The 16,798-nt window shown below is 44.9% G+C and overlaps 1 protein-coding gene across 3 annotated transcripts; it reads right to left on the bottom strand.

The window, feature by feature from the left end:
* Positions 1 to 1,038: 1,038 nt before the first annotated feature.
* ADIPOR1 (adiponectin receptor 1) lies at positions 1,039 to 16,798 on the bottom strand. 3 transcript variants are annotated; one of them, XM_082702066.1, is made up of 8 exons: positions 16,557 to 16,798; positions 8,902 to 9,136; positions 7,298 to 7,414; positions 5,631 to 5,802; positions 4,996 to 5,182; positions 3,584 to 3,771; positions 2,219 to 2,412; positions 1,039 to 1,899 (listed from the first exon to the last, which is right to left on the bottom strand). In XM_082702066.1, exons 2-8 carry the CDS (start codon positions 9,040 to 9,042, stop codon positions 1,771 to 1,773), a joined length of 1,128 nt encoding a protein of 375 aa, XP_082558192.1. In that variant the 5' UTR covers positions 9,043 to 9,136; positions 16,557 to 16,798; the 3' UTR covers positions 1,039 to 1,770. The 3 variants fall into 3 exon arrangements, with proteins under 3 accessions (XP_082558192.1, XP_082558193.1, XP_082558194.1); XM_082702067.1 differs by having other exon boundaries at positions 16,251 to 16,745; XM_082702068.1 differs by lacking the exon at positions 16,557 to 16,798 and adding an exon at positions 16,133 to 16,333.

The raw sequence follows: 16,798 nt of genomic DNA on the forward strand, positions 1-16,798 counted from the left end.
TTTTCAACACTTGGCTTGTCTGTAGTATGTTGCTACTAGAGACAGCTACAATCATTCTTTTGGTATAAGCTAAGTTTCTCAAAGGTAGTGCTTTCCCAAGTGTGAGCTGTGGCCCACTAATGACTTATGAACAATGTAATGGGTCAGACGGATCATTTTTATTTATTAAAGATTCTATTTATTTGAGAAAGAGCATGCGCAGGGGGAAGGGGCCGAAGGACAAGCAGACTCCTCACTGAGCACAGAGGCTTGAGGCTGGATCCCAGGACCCCAAGATCACGACCAGAGCCAAAGTCCGATGCTTAGCCAATTGAGCTACCCAGGTGCCCCAGGAGCATTTCCAAAAATGAAGTGATCAAGGATCGATAGCAGATGCATAGTGTAGAGTGTTGTTTCATAAAATGAATATTGTAATCTGTTTATATGGTCTGTGCCATGTCCACATGGAGTCATCTACCAATGTGCACTTCCATCAACAGCATCTGGTCTGCTCCACATCTATATCAACACTCAATATGACCTTCAATTTGTGTCAATCTGCCAGGACTGAAATTTTTTATCACTTTGGTTTTAATTTACATTTCCCTGATTACTACTACTTGAGGTTGAGAAACTTTTCCTCTGTGTTGGTCTAACTGGATTCTTTTTTAAAAAGAACCATTTGTTCTCCCAGTTGTACAAACTTGACCTTTGAAGTGAACCCAACTCTGTAACTCAAGAAGATTCCTATCTAACTGCATACAGTCAGTGACGACTGCAGACCGTATGCCAACTAACGAAGACAAATCAAGTTGAGCACAATTCACAAAAGTCCAGAAAAGCATGGAATAACCCCTTGATGAGACATCCTCAAGCAAGGCAGCTTTAGAAGAATGAAACTCTTAAGTAATATGCAGTCCGCATATGCCAGCCTGTCAATCAATGACTATGATTCAAGTTTGTATCTCAGCAGAATCTGAAACTACGTTATTGGTTTTAATCCTTCGGAGTTGTGTACAAATAGTTGAGACCACACATGTTAAATCTTCGAATGCCGAGTGTCTTCTGTACTTTCTTTTATTATCATCATAGTCTTTGCATCAAGATACATAGCAATGATAGCAGGTTTCTTTTTAAAGCTTAGTATTAAATATTAAATATCTTTCCCCATTTTAATTTTACATTACTCTGCCAAGAAAAAAAAAAAATTAAAAGTCAAGTTATTTGAAGCCTGGACACACTTCCATGATTAGCCGGGCTATGTAAAAGTTGGTGGCTTTGTTCTTCCTGCTGTAAAAGCAGATCCAGGCCCGAGAAAGATGGGACCAGGTTCTAATTGTTTTTGAAAAGTGTGCTACAAAAATGGATGGCCTGTTATAAGCCAGGTTACAAAGTAAGGATGGGGGTAAGGGAGGGATATTTTCCTCCAGAAAGCGAATTTCTGAAGAGTCCCAGTCCATCATTTTTTCCCAAAATGGTTGGAGGAGGGGTAAAATCTCAACATGAGCTTTGAAGTACTGTCTCTGTGAGGGGACGGTAGTTGCCTTGCCAACAAGGGGGAGCTGCTGAAGACAGGCATGGCTAAATTGGGCCATCCCTGCCCTCCTCAGCTAGGGAAATGGAAAGTATTGCCCAGTGGGTGTGAAAGTGGGCTGAAGCTTGGTTGGTACTGAATTCTCTAAGAGGTTTCTTCTAGAAACAGACAACTCAGACTCTTCCTCTCACGTCAACAAAGAAGTTATTTTTAAAAGCACTTGGGAAGTTCCTCCTCCACCCCTCAGGTAGGAAGGCTCAGAGAAGGGAGTCGTCAGTACAGCCGCCCTCTAGGCCGTAACGGAATTCTTGAAGGTTGGAGACCCCGTAGAAGTGGACAAAGGCTGCGGCCACCACCAGGACATGGAAAATCTGATGAGACTGGAACTGTAGGAATGACAAAAGAAGGGCCTTTAGGACAGTGACAAGGGGAGATCAGAAATTTGCCTCTCCTAGTATCTCCTTAAAAGTCTTTTTACATCATAAAAGTGATGTATTTGTTGTAGAAAATTTTTTTATAAATCTTGTGAGAGATACACCAAAATGTTAATACTGGTTATTCCCCTGCCATTTCTCCCTGTGTATATACAGGTACCCCAAAACACTACACTACGCGGTCCCTGTGTTTCTTACCGCCTTGTACTCAGACCTTTAACTTTGGCTGGCCACTCACATCATAGGCCCCGCTGGAAGAGTCCCTTCTTACCCATATGTCAAATTTCCCAGGAAAGAAACGCTCAGGAATTCGCGCAGCATAAAGGCCAGCTCCGGTGATGTACATCACAGCCATGAGGAAGAACCAGCCCATCTGGCCCACTGTGGTGGCCTTGACAAAGCCCTCAGCGATAGTAAAGTGCATGGTGGGCACAACACCACTCAAGCCAAGTCCCAGGAACACTCCTGAAACAGAGCAGACACAAGATTGTCAAGGAAATAGCCACCACGTGGCAAGCACCACTGTCTTACTCTACAATTCAGATGTTTATTGTCACAATTAGCTATTTTCTGGTGAACAGGACATGTTTAGGAAACTCAACCACATGGCGATAACAGACAGCAGACATTTCTTCAACATCCAGAATGGGAAGAAGGCTGTCTGTGTCCGTGCTAATCTAGCCATTACCTTTTAAGGAGCACCAAGAACAAACATCTGACATTCTTAATTATTTGTTAAGAAATGGGAAGCCTTGGCCAAAAGCCTATGTCAAACACCTCTCATGGCTGACTTGGATACAGAACCTAAATGGCAAGGCTTCAGGTGGGTGGCTTCCAAGTCAGAGAGGAGCTGGGCAGCTTTTCCATTAAGTTCATGAAAAAATTAAGCAACGGGACTCTGACCTCTCCTGAGTAGACAGACACACCCAGATCAGAAGTTGTCAAGTCTCAGGGACACACAAGTCAGGTAAGAGGAAGGGAAGAATGGGTATTTGTCTCCACATCACTACCCTCCACTTAACTGGAGGGCAGGGCTGACCTTCTGCATTTTTGTAGATGCCCTCATTAAAGCACAATGCCGGCACACAGCTGGTGCCTCATGAATATTTAATTATTTTAACTGAAGGTTTAAGACACAGCACATATTAAGAAGTCCCAAGGGCCTGATAACTAGTGGTAAGTAATGTGCTGCTGCAAAAATGAAGCTTAAAAGGAGAGTCCAGATGAGACAAGACAAAGATGTTTATGTTTGTAGCTGTTACAATAGTTGTGACCAGTGGTTATGCGCAAGGTGTTTTTTTTTTTTTTTTTTTTAATTTACCAAACCAAGCCTTCCATTCCCTTGCCTAGAACTCAGGTCACTAAAATGGCTCTGTCTATTTTTTAACTTTCTCAAACCAAATTTGAGAGCAATCACTTCTATACTTACAGCGAACTGACCAGCTTGGTAGTTATCTGTCCTGCCAGCATGCAACTCAAATACTATGAAACACGGGGAGAACTGAACTTTGAAAATTCCTGGTGCTTTCCGAGTTCTAAACACAAATCAGGGCTTGGATGGGGTCCCCCAACTGCAAACCTTAGGGTCCAGGATTAGGCCTATTAGACTCAAGGGCCGAATATAAATGAAGTTTACCTGCTCTTGTCTGCCGGTGCTTAGGAGTGGCAAACCGGTCCCACTGCGCCACGATGATGGCAGAAATGCCCAGGACACAGACGATGGAGAGGTAGATGAGCCGTGGCTGTGGGGAGCAGTAGAAGGAGTAATAGAGCCAGGGGACAAAGCTCCCCATAATCAGTAGAGCAATCCCTGAATAATCCAGTCTAAAAAAAGAGCCATAAACATGAAATCAATTAGTGGGAGAAATGAAGAAATCCCATGGCTTGTTGAATTTGTTCTTTCTGTTCACCTGCTCCCAGATTTCAACAGCTCCACTCAGCCTCCCCTCATTTCCCATGCAATCTATCCTGCATCCTGGATCAAAAATCCATCAGGTCAAGCGCATCTATTTTGCAATGGAAAAATTTCTAAGAATCCGGGGATCCCAGGACTTCATCCCTTCCCTTAGTTGTGAGCAGCCAAATCTCCCCCTAGTGGAGACTTCAGTTTAGGAGTTCTGTTACTAGTTCATACCCAGCTTCCCACTCACGAAGGGCTCTGAATGTTCTTCAGTTCTGATCACTTAAGTTCCCCAAACAAAACCCGTGAATACGGAGTACTTCTAAGACGTACTGTTGTGATTTAATTGACTTTTTAAATGATGAAAATGTATTCCTGTTAATGGTGTTATGGGAAAGCCAAACTAACCTGCCGCTGCCACCACCAAAACCAACAACCACCACCACCACAACAAGCAAATAAACAGAATTCCAGGCAGAGAGTTGGAGAATCTAGAAAGCATTAGAGGATGGACATCTGGGGCTTCCAGCAGTGCGTGGGCAGCAAAGATAAGGCCAGCTGGACGAGTGGGGAGAAGCATTAGCAGCATGAAGCAGGAATACCTTATCATGCCCTGCTGTGGCTCGGGCCAACCGGAAGGTCAGATAGTACTGAGTTCCTGGGCTCAAACAGCAGCCCTTTGGTACCCCAAATTTCACAAGCGATAGTGCCATACAGGTAAAATCCATCTGTTGAGGAGGCTGCAGTGTTATTTTTTCATGAAGGATTTTTTTTTTTTTTAAAGATTTTATTTATTTATTTGACAGAGAGAGATCACAAGTAGGCAGAGAGGCAGGCAGAGAGAGAGAGAGGAGGAAGCAGGGTCCCTGCTGAGCAGAGAGCCCGATGCGGGATTTGATCCCAGGACCCTGAGATCATGGCCCGAGCCGAAGGCAGCGGCTTAACCCACTGAGCCACCCAGGCGCCCCTCATGAAGGATTTAAGAGAAGAACTTCACCACCCAATTCTACCCACAAAATAGAAAGCCCTTCCTCTGCGACATCAGGGAAACTTTAGGAGTGACTGGACCTTTCAGCACTCGGTCAGCTCATATCACAAGATGTGACAGTAGTGTGTGGTCTTTCAGTACTGATGTTCTTTCAACTCACTTGGAAAAAGTCCGAGAGACTTTCTCTGAATGACAATAAACGGTGTGAAAGAGCCAGGAGAAACTGAGGCAGAGCACTGCACCCAAAAAGAACATTCCAAAAACCACCTTCTCCTGTAGAGGGGCCATGAAGTACATATTTGGTCTGAGCATGGTCAAGATTCCCAAAAAGAGAAACAGCACAAAACCTAGAGGAGGGAAAAGAAAAAAAAAAAAAAAAGCCTAAGACAGTACATGCACCTTGATGGTGTTAAATCAGCACTAAAGCAAAAGAGTTTAGAACTGTGGTCTAAAATTTCAGGAGAAAATGGCACCAGTCATAGAAACTCTGACTAAAACAGCACTTTTGGAAATGTTGGCATTTTGTTTGGACAGTGGGAATTCACGAGATAGAAGTGACTGCCTCCACGGAGGACAGTACTCCCAGGAATCCCCAAAGAACATCTAGTTCCAATTTCTTCTCCTGGTTCTAGACCTTCCTTTTCTAGTCTCAAAGATCAGTGATCAAGGATCAATCAATCAGTCAGAACAACTTTGTTCTTTTCTTTCCCCTGGACAAAGGCTATATAATCCCTCCTTTGGCATTTAAGGAGACCAAAACATTGGATTTCTTCCCCAATCACCCCAATCACTCACCAAGCAGATGGGTCCAGATGTTGCCAGTTTCTGTATGGATGCGGAAAATGCTCTTGAAGCAAGCCCGGAAGGAGGGCATAGGTGGTCTATGGCCATGTAGCAAGTAGTCATTGTCCTTCAGCCAATCAGGGAGTACGTCATATGGGATGACCCTCCAGCGTCCTTCCCAGACCTGGAATATATATACTCTAAGAAGGGCCCTAAAGAATGGTAGTTTCTAGAAGGACAAGGGAATCAGCCTGGACTTGCAGAAATCCAAGACACAATACAAACGAGCCCATCACAGTACTGTATATCTTGACCAATTTTTGCTAATGCCTTTGTTCTTGCGTCATGTTAGTTTATCTGGATATGCTTTAGATAAATGTATCTCAATCTTGAAAAAAAAATATGGCAGGACCTTCTTTAAGCTACTTGAAATTTCACAATTAAATAAAAATAGTGAATGAAAACAAAGAAATAGAAATTACATATAATGGTTTCAAAAACATACACTTTATCCCTCCTTTGCCCCTCTAATCCAGAAGATTCTATTTGCCCCCTGCTCAATCTTCTCCCCCCAGCAGATTCTAAGTCCTTCCTAGGTTGGGACTATGTCTTTACAGAGCAGGGGTTCTTAACCCAGGACACACAGACAATGGATAGAATCCAGGGAGGGGTGGAAATCCAGATGGAAAAAAATGATCTTTCTTTTTTTTTTTTTTTTTAATATTTTATTTATTTATCAGAGAGAGAGAGGGGGAGAGAGCGAGCACAGGCAGACAGAATGTCAGGCAGAGGCAGAGGGAGAAGCAGGCTCCCTGCTGAGCAAGGAGCCCGATGTGGGACTCGATCCCAGGACGCTGGGATCATGACCTGAGCCGAAGGCAGCTGCTTAACCAACTGAGCCACCCAGGCATCCCAAAAAAATGATCTTTCATTTTCTCTCACCTCTACCTGGAATCTAACACTCCCTTCAATTATAAACATGACCAAAAGCACAGTAGAGTTAGAACCTGTGACTGTCACCCATGAAAATGGGAGAGAATTTCATACACTAGTTTTGCAGATATCAAAATATTGTTACTCTTCACTGCTTAGAAGTATAAATTTTAATAAAATACATTATCGGGACGCCTGGGTGGCTCAGTTGGTTAAGCGGCTGCCTTCGGCTCAGGTCATGATCCCAGCATTTTGGGATCGAGTCCCACATCGGGCTCCTTGCTCGGTGGGGAGCCTGCTTCTCCCTCTGCCTCTGCCTGCCATTCTGTCTGCCTGTGCTCGCTCTCTCCCCCTCTCTCTCTCTGATAAATAAATAAAATCTTAAAAAAAAATACATTATCATTTGTCATTAATGCATATCTAATGTATGCATAAAAGGAGCCTACATTAAGATTTTGGAATTTTTAAAGATTAGAAAATTCTAACAATTGCCAAAGGTATCCATAGCAAAAAAGAAAGAAAAAAAAAAAGCTAAGAACTTCTGTTTTAGAATATATTCTGAGCACTGCCTAACACGGTAGGTAGTAAAAATGTAGCTACCCTTCCCCTTGATATCCTTCATCCTAAGTAAAGACAAACCCACAAGAGGGAGTAAAAGTTCTTCAGTCCAATGCGTGGATGCCAGCTGGGAGCATCCCGGGGAAGCCCACTGCCGTTGTTCTAGGACAGAAGCTACTGGGCTGTACCTTATACACAAACTCCTCCATCTTCTCCATGGCATGGTGGGCCTGCAGGGGAAGCGTCAGTACCCGCACCTCTTCCTCCTCTTCCTGGGGCACTGGGCATGCTTGCTCTTCTTCTGCCTACAGGGATGAAAAATACGCAAAAACCAATCCCAAGAGCCGTCTCATAAACTCTGCTAGTCCAGATCAGAAAGATCCAGAGAAACCCAAACTCAACACTTCCTGCCTGGCCACACTCCTACACATAGGACCTTGTGGCTTTTTCTCCAAAAGCACGAGTTAATGAGTTTATAACACGGTATCTCAAGCTTGTTAATACTTTGCAAGTGCTGGAGTGAGAGCTCGATTCAGTACCCGGGAGGTAGATGGGATGGGGGCTGACATGAAAGGGATACGGGACTGCCACGCCAGTCCTAAATGTTCTTTAAGTTTGGAGGCCCCTCCTCCTCTCGGACAGTGGTTCTCAACTGTCTCCAATTTCCCAAATATCTCTCTATTCTAGACCACTAAATTCTCGAAACTATGGAAGAGTCTCAGAGATTCCCTTAAGAATTTAAATCTGTTTATAGTTCCCGGTTCACAGAGTCTGGGGATTATATCATGACTGTAACTTTGTCTTCCTTGCAGCTCCCAAGGGTCTCAGGGCCTCCAGACTGGTTCTGTAGAAAGCAGCAGTGCTGAGTCCTATACCCCAAGGAGCCTTGACACCAAGTGTGCACACGGGAGAGCACTTCCCTTTCAAGGAGAGAGACTTTTCTCTCAGTCCCAAGGCTCTAAACCATGGAGATGAAGAGCCGGGCAGTTCGGCTCCTTCTCTCTCTCTCCCGTTTATGTCCCTGGGAAACAAATGGTCCCTCTCAAATTTTGTGGTATAGATTTCTGCTTGCCTACCCCAATATCCATTCTCTCTCTCTCTTCCTCAGTAACAAAGTCCTTGGTTTTACTCAGGGTGGCAATGTTCCTGTAATTTTACTCAGGCCCAAAGAAGAAACTACTTTGCCTATATTCCAGTGCAGCCGAATATAACTATGTAATGAAGTTCCAGCCTATGGGATGTAAGTGGAAGGGTTGTGAGGTACTTCCAGAAAGGGTGGGTCTTTCTTCTCTTTCCCCTTCCTCTTTTCTGGTGGCTGGTAGGGGAGTGTGATGGGTAGAACTGACAATGGAGGAGGGGAGCAAGACAGGGCCCGACTGGAGTGCAGCCTCTGTTATTCAGCCTGGGATGGATTACTTCTAGAATTCTTTTACATGAGACACACCATCTTGTGAAGACTACCGGGGCTTTTGTCTGTTATATGAAGCCAAACCTAATCCTAACTGATGCTTCATTCATTCACAGGCATTTACTAATTACTTACTGGACTTCAGGCCTTGTGTTAAGTCCTGGGGTTATAAAGATGAGTGAACTTGCAAAAGCTTACTGTAGGAAAAGGATACAAATAAGTAAGATACATGTAATGTAGTATGATAAGCCTGGGATAGAGATATTCCCAGGATGCTATGGTTCCTCCTTTGGGGAAAGAGGTGAGATCTTAGAAAAATGGATACTGACACAGGCCTAATGAGAAGTTCTGATCAAGGCAATGACTCCTGGGAAGACAACTTACTTTGGTTGGGTTGGCAATTACCCGTTTGCCCTTCTCTTCTAGCAGGGGTCCCAGTTCAGCCAGCTCCACCGTGTCCGTTTCCCTGTTACTGGCCGGAGCTCCATTGCCCTGTGCCACCACAGATCCTCTGTGAGAAGACATCTGGCTGGTACCCCAAAACCCTGCAGCTTCAGCTTGGGGAAAGGCTGGGGTCTCTCAGCCCCAGGGGGCAGAGATCTCCCTGTGATGGTGAACACTGAAAGCAAACACAAACAAGAAGGGTATTGGCAATTGGTTCCTCTTCCACTTTCATGACCACGAGTCAACCCTGAGTAAGCTAATCAGCTGACACCCTATCTCCAATTCTGAAGTCTAGGTAATTGCTAAATTAAAATCTATTCCTTGTTCTCCCTCTTCAATGTTAGTCTTGACTCAGAACTTCACTAATCTTCTTTTTTTTAAATTTTGTTTATTTATTTGACAGACAGAGATCACAAGTAGGCAGAGAGGCAGGCAGAGAGAGAGAGGGGGAAGCAGGCTCCCCGCTGAGCAGAGAGCCCAATGCGGGGCTCCATCCCAAGACCCTGGGATCATGACCTGAGCTGAAGGCATAGGCTTTAACCCACTGAGCCACACAGTGCCCCAGAACTTCACTAATCTTACAGATAAGGCTGAAAATATAACATCTGATTGGCTGTCTTCAAACGATCTGTGGTTATTGTACCAAACTGTCACCACAGAAAACCAGTGACTCACCCTCAACCACCCCTTGCCACAGGTGTGGAGCCCATTTAATGAGAAGAGTCTAACCTACCATTCCCAAAGCTATTCTGCCCAAGAAAGCCTTGGCTCTGAGAATGAAGAGCAAAAATAGGAGGCCAGGCCCCGGCTGTAATGCAGCTGACCCTTCAACAACACAGGCTTGAACTGCGAGGGTCCATCTATATGCAGATTTTCTTCAAGACATATATGTACAGTACTGTGAATATATTTTCTCTTCCTTAGGATTTTCTTAATAAGTTTCTTTTTTCTAGCTTTATTGTAAGAATACAGAATGTAATACATGTAACATATAAAATATGTGTTCATCAACTGTTTATGTTATTGGTAAGACTTCTGGTTAACAGTATGCTGTTAGGAGTTAACTTCTGTGAAGTCCAAAGTTATCCGAGGATTTTCAACTGTGTGGGGATAGGTGCCCCTAACCTATGTGTTGTTCAAGGGTCAACTGTATTTCAAGACCACCTAAGCTTGAAACAAATCAAATGCCAACTGAACTCGGGTGGGCTTTTTCTACAAATGCTCTGCCAAGTGTGTGTCACATGCAGAAGGAACCTGATTGTGAGCCAGATGTTTAGTGGTTAATTTCTTTGCAATGTCTACTAATTCTGTTGTAGGATTATAGCCTGGGTTCAACACGTGGATAACAAGCTTTCATCATAATCTTTCCTTAAAGCAAGCAATAACTTACCTGGGACCAGGAAGTTGAAGACAAGGAGGCAGCCCCAGCCTTGCTCTTTGCCAAACACATACCAAACAACCAGCTCAGCAAGTGCTTGTCACAAACACCGTAGCTCATAATCTAAGCCCCACTCAAATTAGTTTTTCAGAAACTAGAGACAAGTACACAAATCCTTAAGGAAAACCAGAGAAACCTAGAAGTCAGTTTTCTAGGAAAAACTTCTAATACTTGAGGTTTCCTTGAGCTGGACTTCAGGCAGTGATCTTTCAATCAGGCCTCAGGGAGATGAAAATGATATTGAAAAGAGAGGGAGAGTGTCCACAGATATTCACCATTTTGTATATTACTAGCCCTCCACCCAAAAGAAAGGAGTTTATTACTCACAGCAACACTAATGACCAGAATATTAGCATTTTTATGCACTGGCTATCTGAACCCAATGACCACAGGGCTATGCAGAGAGGGTCAAGCAGCACCTGCATGGGGAGTGGGCTGCATTACCAGAGAGGAAATGGAAGCTTAGGGAACCCAAACCTTTTATAATAGGCAGTAACCATGACTGCTCCTAAGAGAGACACTCCCACTGCTGTTCACTACATAAACATCTTTGATAGCTCATACCAGTTCTCTTTTTACCCAAGACTAATTACAGTTCCTTCTCAGGGATTATAATTGGATATAAGTAGTCAGATGAGGGCAATCCTTAAGTTTCAAAAGTCATGCTACGCTCAACTCACAAGCACATCTGAAAGCAACAGGCAAATCTGGTTCGAGAGCACACAGTAACTCACTTCACAACAGACTTTTACACTGTGTCGACACATGGACAGTTCTTCCTTCAAATGGGCAAGATTCCGACAAGACAGATGCCAGCCCACAGTCAAAGCCAACAACTGAGCCTAAGGAGAACAAGCAACTGGAGGCCCCTGAAAACCTCAGGAAATAGGCAATCCCCATAAGAAGCACTGGGAAATGTTTTTCAACAGGTTGACCACAAAACAAATTTCCTTAGAGTGAAGACTACAGAATTAACAACTTTACTAAGAAATAATTTATACTAGAGAAACGAAGAAAAGCTTTCCGCACTTCGGACAAGCCTGAATTGGGAGCATACACTTAGCCTAGAACACTGCCAGGGCAGAAAAAAACCACAACAAACAAAAAAACAACTCAGGTTCTGTGCTATGTACCCTTGATTTTGGTCAGAACCCATTTCAGAATGAATGCATGGAGGGGACAGCATTCTAGTCAGCAAGCATATGACTTATTAGCTTCTTGTCACCAACTAAGGGTTTATGTACTTTTTCTTATGTTTATGGGGGTTTTTCCTTTTCCCCCAGAGTAAGCTGAAATATTCATGGAGTATTTAACAAATACATTTAGCACTAGCACCCTAAGGCGTTCTAAGGTACTGTGCAAAATACACAGCTGAACAAGTGTCATCAAAGGATGGCATGACGTCACTTGTAATACGTACAGAGTCAGTGATACAATTTCACAGTCCCAGGAGGGCAGTGGTGGGGAAAGCACTCATAACCTAGAATGTTCCCATACTAAATTCAATTATTTCGAATGCAGTGTCACTATTTCACTAGAAGCAATGAGACTCACAGAGTCGAAGTGTAAGTTGGGCAGTTAGGGTCAGAGATCCAATGCAGAATTCAGCTTGGTATTCTTACTGATTTCCTCATTTGATCTGCAAAGTTTTTACGCCCTCAAGTCTAGTGTTCTCCTAGGTTGATCTCTGTCTCTTGGCCATCATGTCTTTTCCCTTTCAGTCCAAATCACTCTCTGTTAATTCTTCTGATGCTCGCCAGCTCCTCTATCCCTAACTCCTACACCTCCCCTCAGCATTGACTGGTAGGCCCGGTCACTACACCTAACAGACATCCCAATTAACTCACAAATCAGCCACCAGCTATGACTCATCATACAAGATATGGCATCATGTATCATGTAAAGTACATACAATGGAGGTCAATGGAGATCATGTCATCATAGTGAGCAAAGTCCATTGTCCAGTTTGGTCTTCTAAACTGTAGCAACACAGAGACAGGAAAGGGAGAGATAGGGATCGTAGGTCCGGCAAGAGAGAAGAGCAAATAATACGGACCTGGAAAAATAACTTCTGACAGGGTGACCAGTCACAAACAACTGGGAATTATTACAAGCAAGCCTTTTTGTCTGTATTCTATAAAACCAGCATAAACCCGTATGGTGTTAAGACCAATTCTGGGAACGCTCAGGAGAGCCAAACATACTTCAACTTTCTGCCACCTTTCTATATCCTTAGTATTTTAGAGGAAACACATTTCCTCTCAAACTCACCACACCCAGTGTAACAAATTATAACTGGGCCAAACTCCACTGAGTGCATTTTTGATGGGATTTCTTCAATTCAAGCTAATAAAAATCTTTACCACTAAGCTTTCCAACTGGATAAATCTATGATCTTAAGAGAAAAGAGCTGTGGAGGCAGGGAGGTGTTTGTGCTCCTATAAATAAGATAATCCTCTGCCACACTTGGGGAAAGAACTGATTCTTAATCACCAGCCAGTTAGCCAGACAGTTTACTTCCCTCAGTTTCTGGAGACATTTATTCTGAGAACCAGTTCCTAAATTTTCCAAGCACACTCCTTCCCTGGGGTCAAAGGCATCAAGCTTCTTCTGCAAATTTTTAAGCCAGGGTTTCTGGACTCTTAGAGATTCTGTGTGTAGGCATGGGTAGGTTCTAACTATGCCTGCCTGACTCTATCATTCCAAAGCAAGATTAGTTTAGCAGTAAAGTCAAAGAACGTGGCCATCTTCACTACATCTGCTCTGTTAAGGGACGTGGCTTCATAGCACTGCTAGGGGAAAATAAGTCAAGACAAAGACCCATGTTTGGAAATTACCAAACTGCAGCAGTGGGCCTTAGCATTCTCACTGGATGCTAAGTGCCACAGACGTAGTGTCTGAAGTGGAAAATCACACTCTAACCTCCCTTGTAGCTTTCCTCCAGCTACCCCAACAGAAGACTTTTCGATCCCACAGACAGAAAAGATTTAAAAAATATATATTTTTTTATTTACTTATTTGACAGAGACAGCGAGAGAGGGAACACAAGCAGGGGGAGTGGGAGAGGGAGGAGCAGGCTTCCCGCTGAGCAGGGAGCTCGATGTGGGGGCTCGATCCCAGGACCCTGGAATCATGACCTGAGCTGAAGGCAGACGCTTAATGATTGAGCCACCCAGGCACCATCAGACAGATAAGCTTTTCAAATGCCATGACCCCATCCCCAAATTTTTAAAAAAATTTAAAATTAAAGAAAATACCCAGGCTGATGATGGAGTTTCATGCCAGTCCCTGTTTTTAATATTTGGCTTTTAGACATACAGTCAGTACAGTTCTACATCAGAGCGGTCACGTTACACTGTGCACCTCAGAAACCCCATCTAGGTGCATGCCTAAAAGCCAATCAGTTGGAACTGGTTTGCCTACAGGGCACTTTCAAGGAATGCTTCCATTGAAGATAAGATACAAACTTTATAAACACTAATCACGCCCCCAACATTACTGAGCAGGAAAAGGGAATTAACTTTGAGAATGGTGAGAGAAACAAAGTTTGGTGGGTGATATTAGAGACAAATGGACATCAAGGACAAAATGTAATGACTTGGATAAGTACCAGTACCAGAAAAAACAATAGAAACACCATAATTAATTAAGCTTCTGGGTTTGAACATGACTGTTTAGTTCACCAGTGCAATCACACGTAGACAGGGCAGGATAATACAGCAAGGTTTTTTTTTTTCTTTTTTTAAGATTTTATTTATTTATTTGTGATAGAGAGCACGCATGAGTAGGGAGAGAGGCAAAGGGAGAGGCAGGAGCAGGGGGAGGGGCAGAGGGAGACACAGACTCCCAGCTGCAGGGCTCTATCCCGAGACCCTGAAATCATAACCTGAGCCAAACACATCCTGAGCTCATGACAGGAGCCAAAGGCAGCTGCTTAACCAAATGAGCCACCCAGGTGCCCCTACAGTAAGAGTGCTAAAGAGTTCACTTTGGGGCACCTGGGTGGCTCAGTCATTAAGTGTCTGCCTTTGGCTCAAGTCAGGATCCTGGGGTCCTAGGATTGAGCCCCGCTTCTGGCTCCTTGCTCAGCGGGAAGCCTGCTTCTCCCTCTCCCACTTCCCCCTGCTTGTGTTCCCTCTCTCCCTGTATCTCTGTCAAATAAATAGAATCTTAAAAAAAAAAAAAAAAAAGAGTACAGTTGGGCTTTATATTACAGGGGTCAAAGGAAATTTCCTAGGGAAACAGAGAAGAAACTTAATTGGCCTAGAAAGAAACACAAATTCTATTCTTTATCCATCTGACAATACCTACTGATTGTCTGCAGTGTACGTGGCATTGTGGCTGCAGAGATAAGGCAAAGAATTAGCAGTCTGACATGGTTGCTGGCCTCTATTTTAAGAGAGGGGCAATAACTTTCTTCTACTAACATCACTACACAGCTAAATGCCATTAAGTGCTGGAGGAATTCAGAAGAAAAGCTCAATTTTAGTTGGAATGACCAGGAAAGGTTTTGTGGAAGATTTTAAGGAAGTATCTTGATAGGTAAAATGGAAGTAGCGCCCATTCTAGAAGTGTACATAGCATGAACCAAGGCAGGCTTGAAAGAACACAGTCCCCAGGGCAGTGAATAATCCACTTTTCCATAAGGGACTCTTTCACAGATAAAATGAGGCCAGACTTTAAGAAACTGAAGACAGCCTAAAAGCCTACATAAGGTGGAATCCTTTATCCATTAGCAATGGTGAACCTAGTGATGCTTTCCTACTTGCAGGCAAAGTGGTCATTTATTTTTAAATCCCTTGGGAATCATGTAATTTCTTGGCCACTGAGAACAGAAAGCTTTCATATTCTATTCCACAATCAGGTATGGTTTTGTGGCGGTCTACCGGAAGACGGACCCTCACACACCACAGTTTTTCAGAAAATTGATTCCCCAAGTACCAACTGCTATAGGGGAGCACAGAAGTTACTCCGGAAATAAATTTAGTGGCTGCAAGCTGGAAATGGCTACCCTGACAGGGCAATCTACTTAGCAGCTCCCAGTCTAAATTCCTGGTGCTGTACAGATGCTCTAAAATATCAGCAACAACAGTTGCAACCTAACAGGTGACCCAGCCCCTATCAAGAGAGAAAGGCAGTGAACAACCCCACTAGGACTTCACATTAGAAAAGAACCAGCCATTATGGTGTTAACTTAATTAACATCAGCAGCCTATATATTCCCTGCTGTTTTCTCACCAGTGTTCTAAATACTTGGGGGAAATAGTATGGTTAATCTGGGAAAGTAGTATGTAGGCCTCCTATTGCTCCCGGCACCTGAAATTGTAGAAACTGAAATTCGCCACCTCAGTTTCCCAATAGCCTGAGAAGTACCAGAAACTGAGGGGAAGTATTTATCTATTTTATTTTCTTAAAAGCCAAAGGCTTGAAGACCCAAAATCTCACACGTAAGATAGTGCACATCAATGTGAAATTTCTGACGAAGTAAAATTCCGTTTTTCTCCCAGTTTCGATTTTGCTCTTGTTCCAGCTTTTGGGATTACCTTAAATAAAGGTAAATCGTCCACTAATCTCACTTTCTCCCCCCGCCCTCCCACCCCGTCGAGGTGGGCACACTGTCACAGTCTGATCTGCCAAAGACTTGTGATCGAGGACCCCTGGGGCTGCCCCTGTCACCAAAGGCTGAGAGAGGCGCTTCTGCGACCCAGGCCCACACCCCCATTCCCCACTTGCCTCGCGCAGCGGCCTTGGGACCGGGCTTAGCTCTGGCCTAGCCCGTCCCGATACGATCCCCGGGTCGGGATCCCGACGTCTCAAGCCCCCGCCAGGGCTGGGAAAACTCAGCACTCACCAGGACTGTTGGCAGCCGGGGGGTTAAGCCGAGAACGAGCAGCCCACCCGCCCTAAGACTGCCGTGGAGGCCGCCCCGGAGGCGGCGCGCAGTGGGAGGGGCCGGAAATGTTTACAACCCTGACCGCTGAGCAGCCGGGAGGAGCTGCCGGCTCCGGGGTGGGGGAACTCGAGACCCTCGCGTGTCCGGGCGGATCAGCCCCACGGGCTGTCCCCGCCTCAGGTCTTTGTCGGGGCTCCCGGGGGTCCCAACGCTGCGGCCGATCCTCGCCCACCCGCTCGCCGCGGCAGCCCCGGGGGAACTTACGGCCGGCGGGCGGGCTCTGCTGGGGGCCGCGGTCCCCCGCGCTACATCCCGCGGCGCTGGAGACGGCCTGCGGCCGAGGGGCCCCGGATCTTCAGCGCCCTCCTCGCGCCGGAAGGGGCGCGCGACCACACAGCGTCACCTCCGCGGCCGCGTCACCTCCTCTTAGGCGCTCCCTCCCCTACTGCCAGGCATTCCTCCCGCAGTCCCAATCACTGGCCCCGTCCCCTAGGCCACGCCTCCCG

This window comes from Mustela nivalis, assembly GCF_964662115.1.
Source record: "Mustela nivalis genome assembly, chromosome: 16".
Lineage (NCBI taxonomy): Eukaryota > Metazoa > Chordata > Mammalia > Carnivora > Mustelidae > Mustela > Mustela nivalis.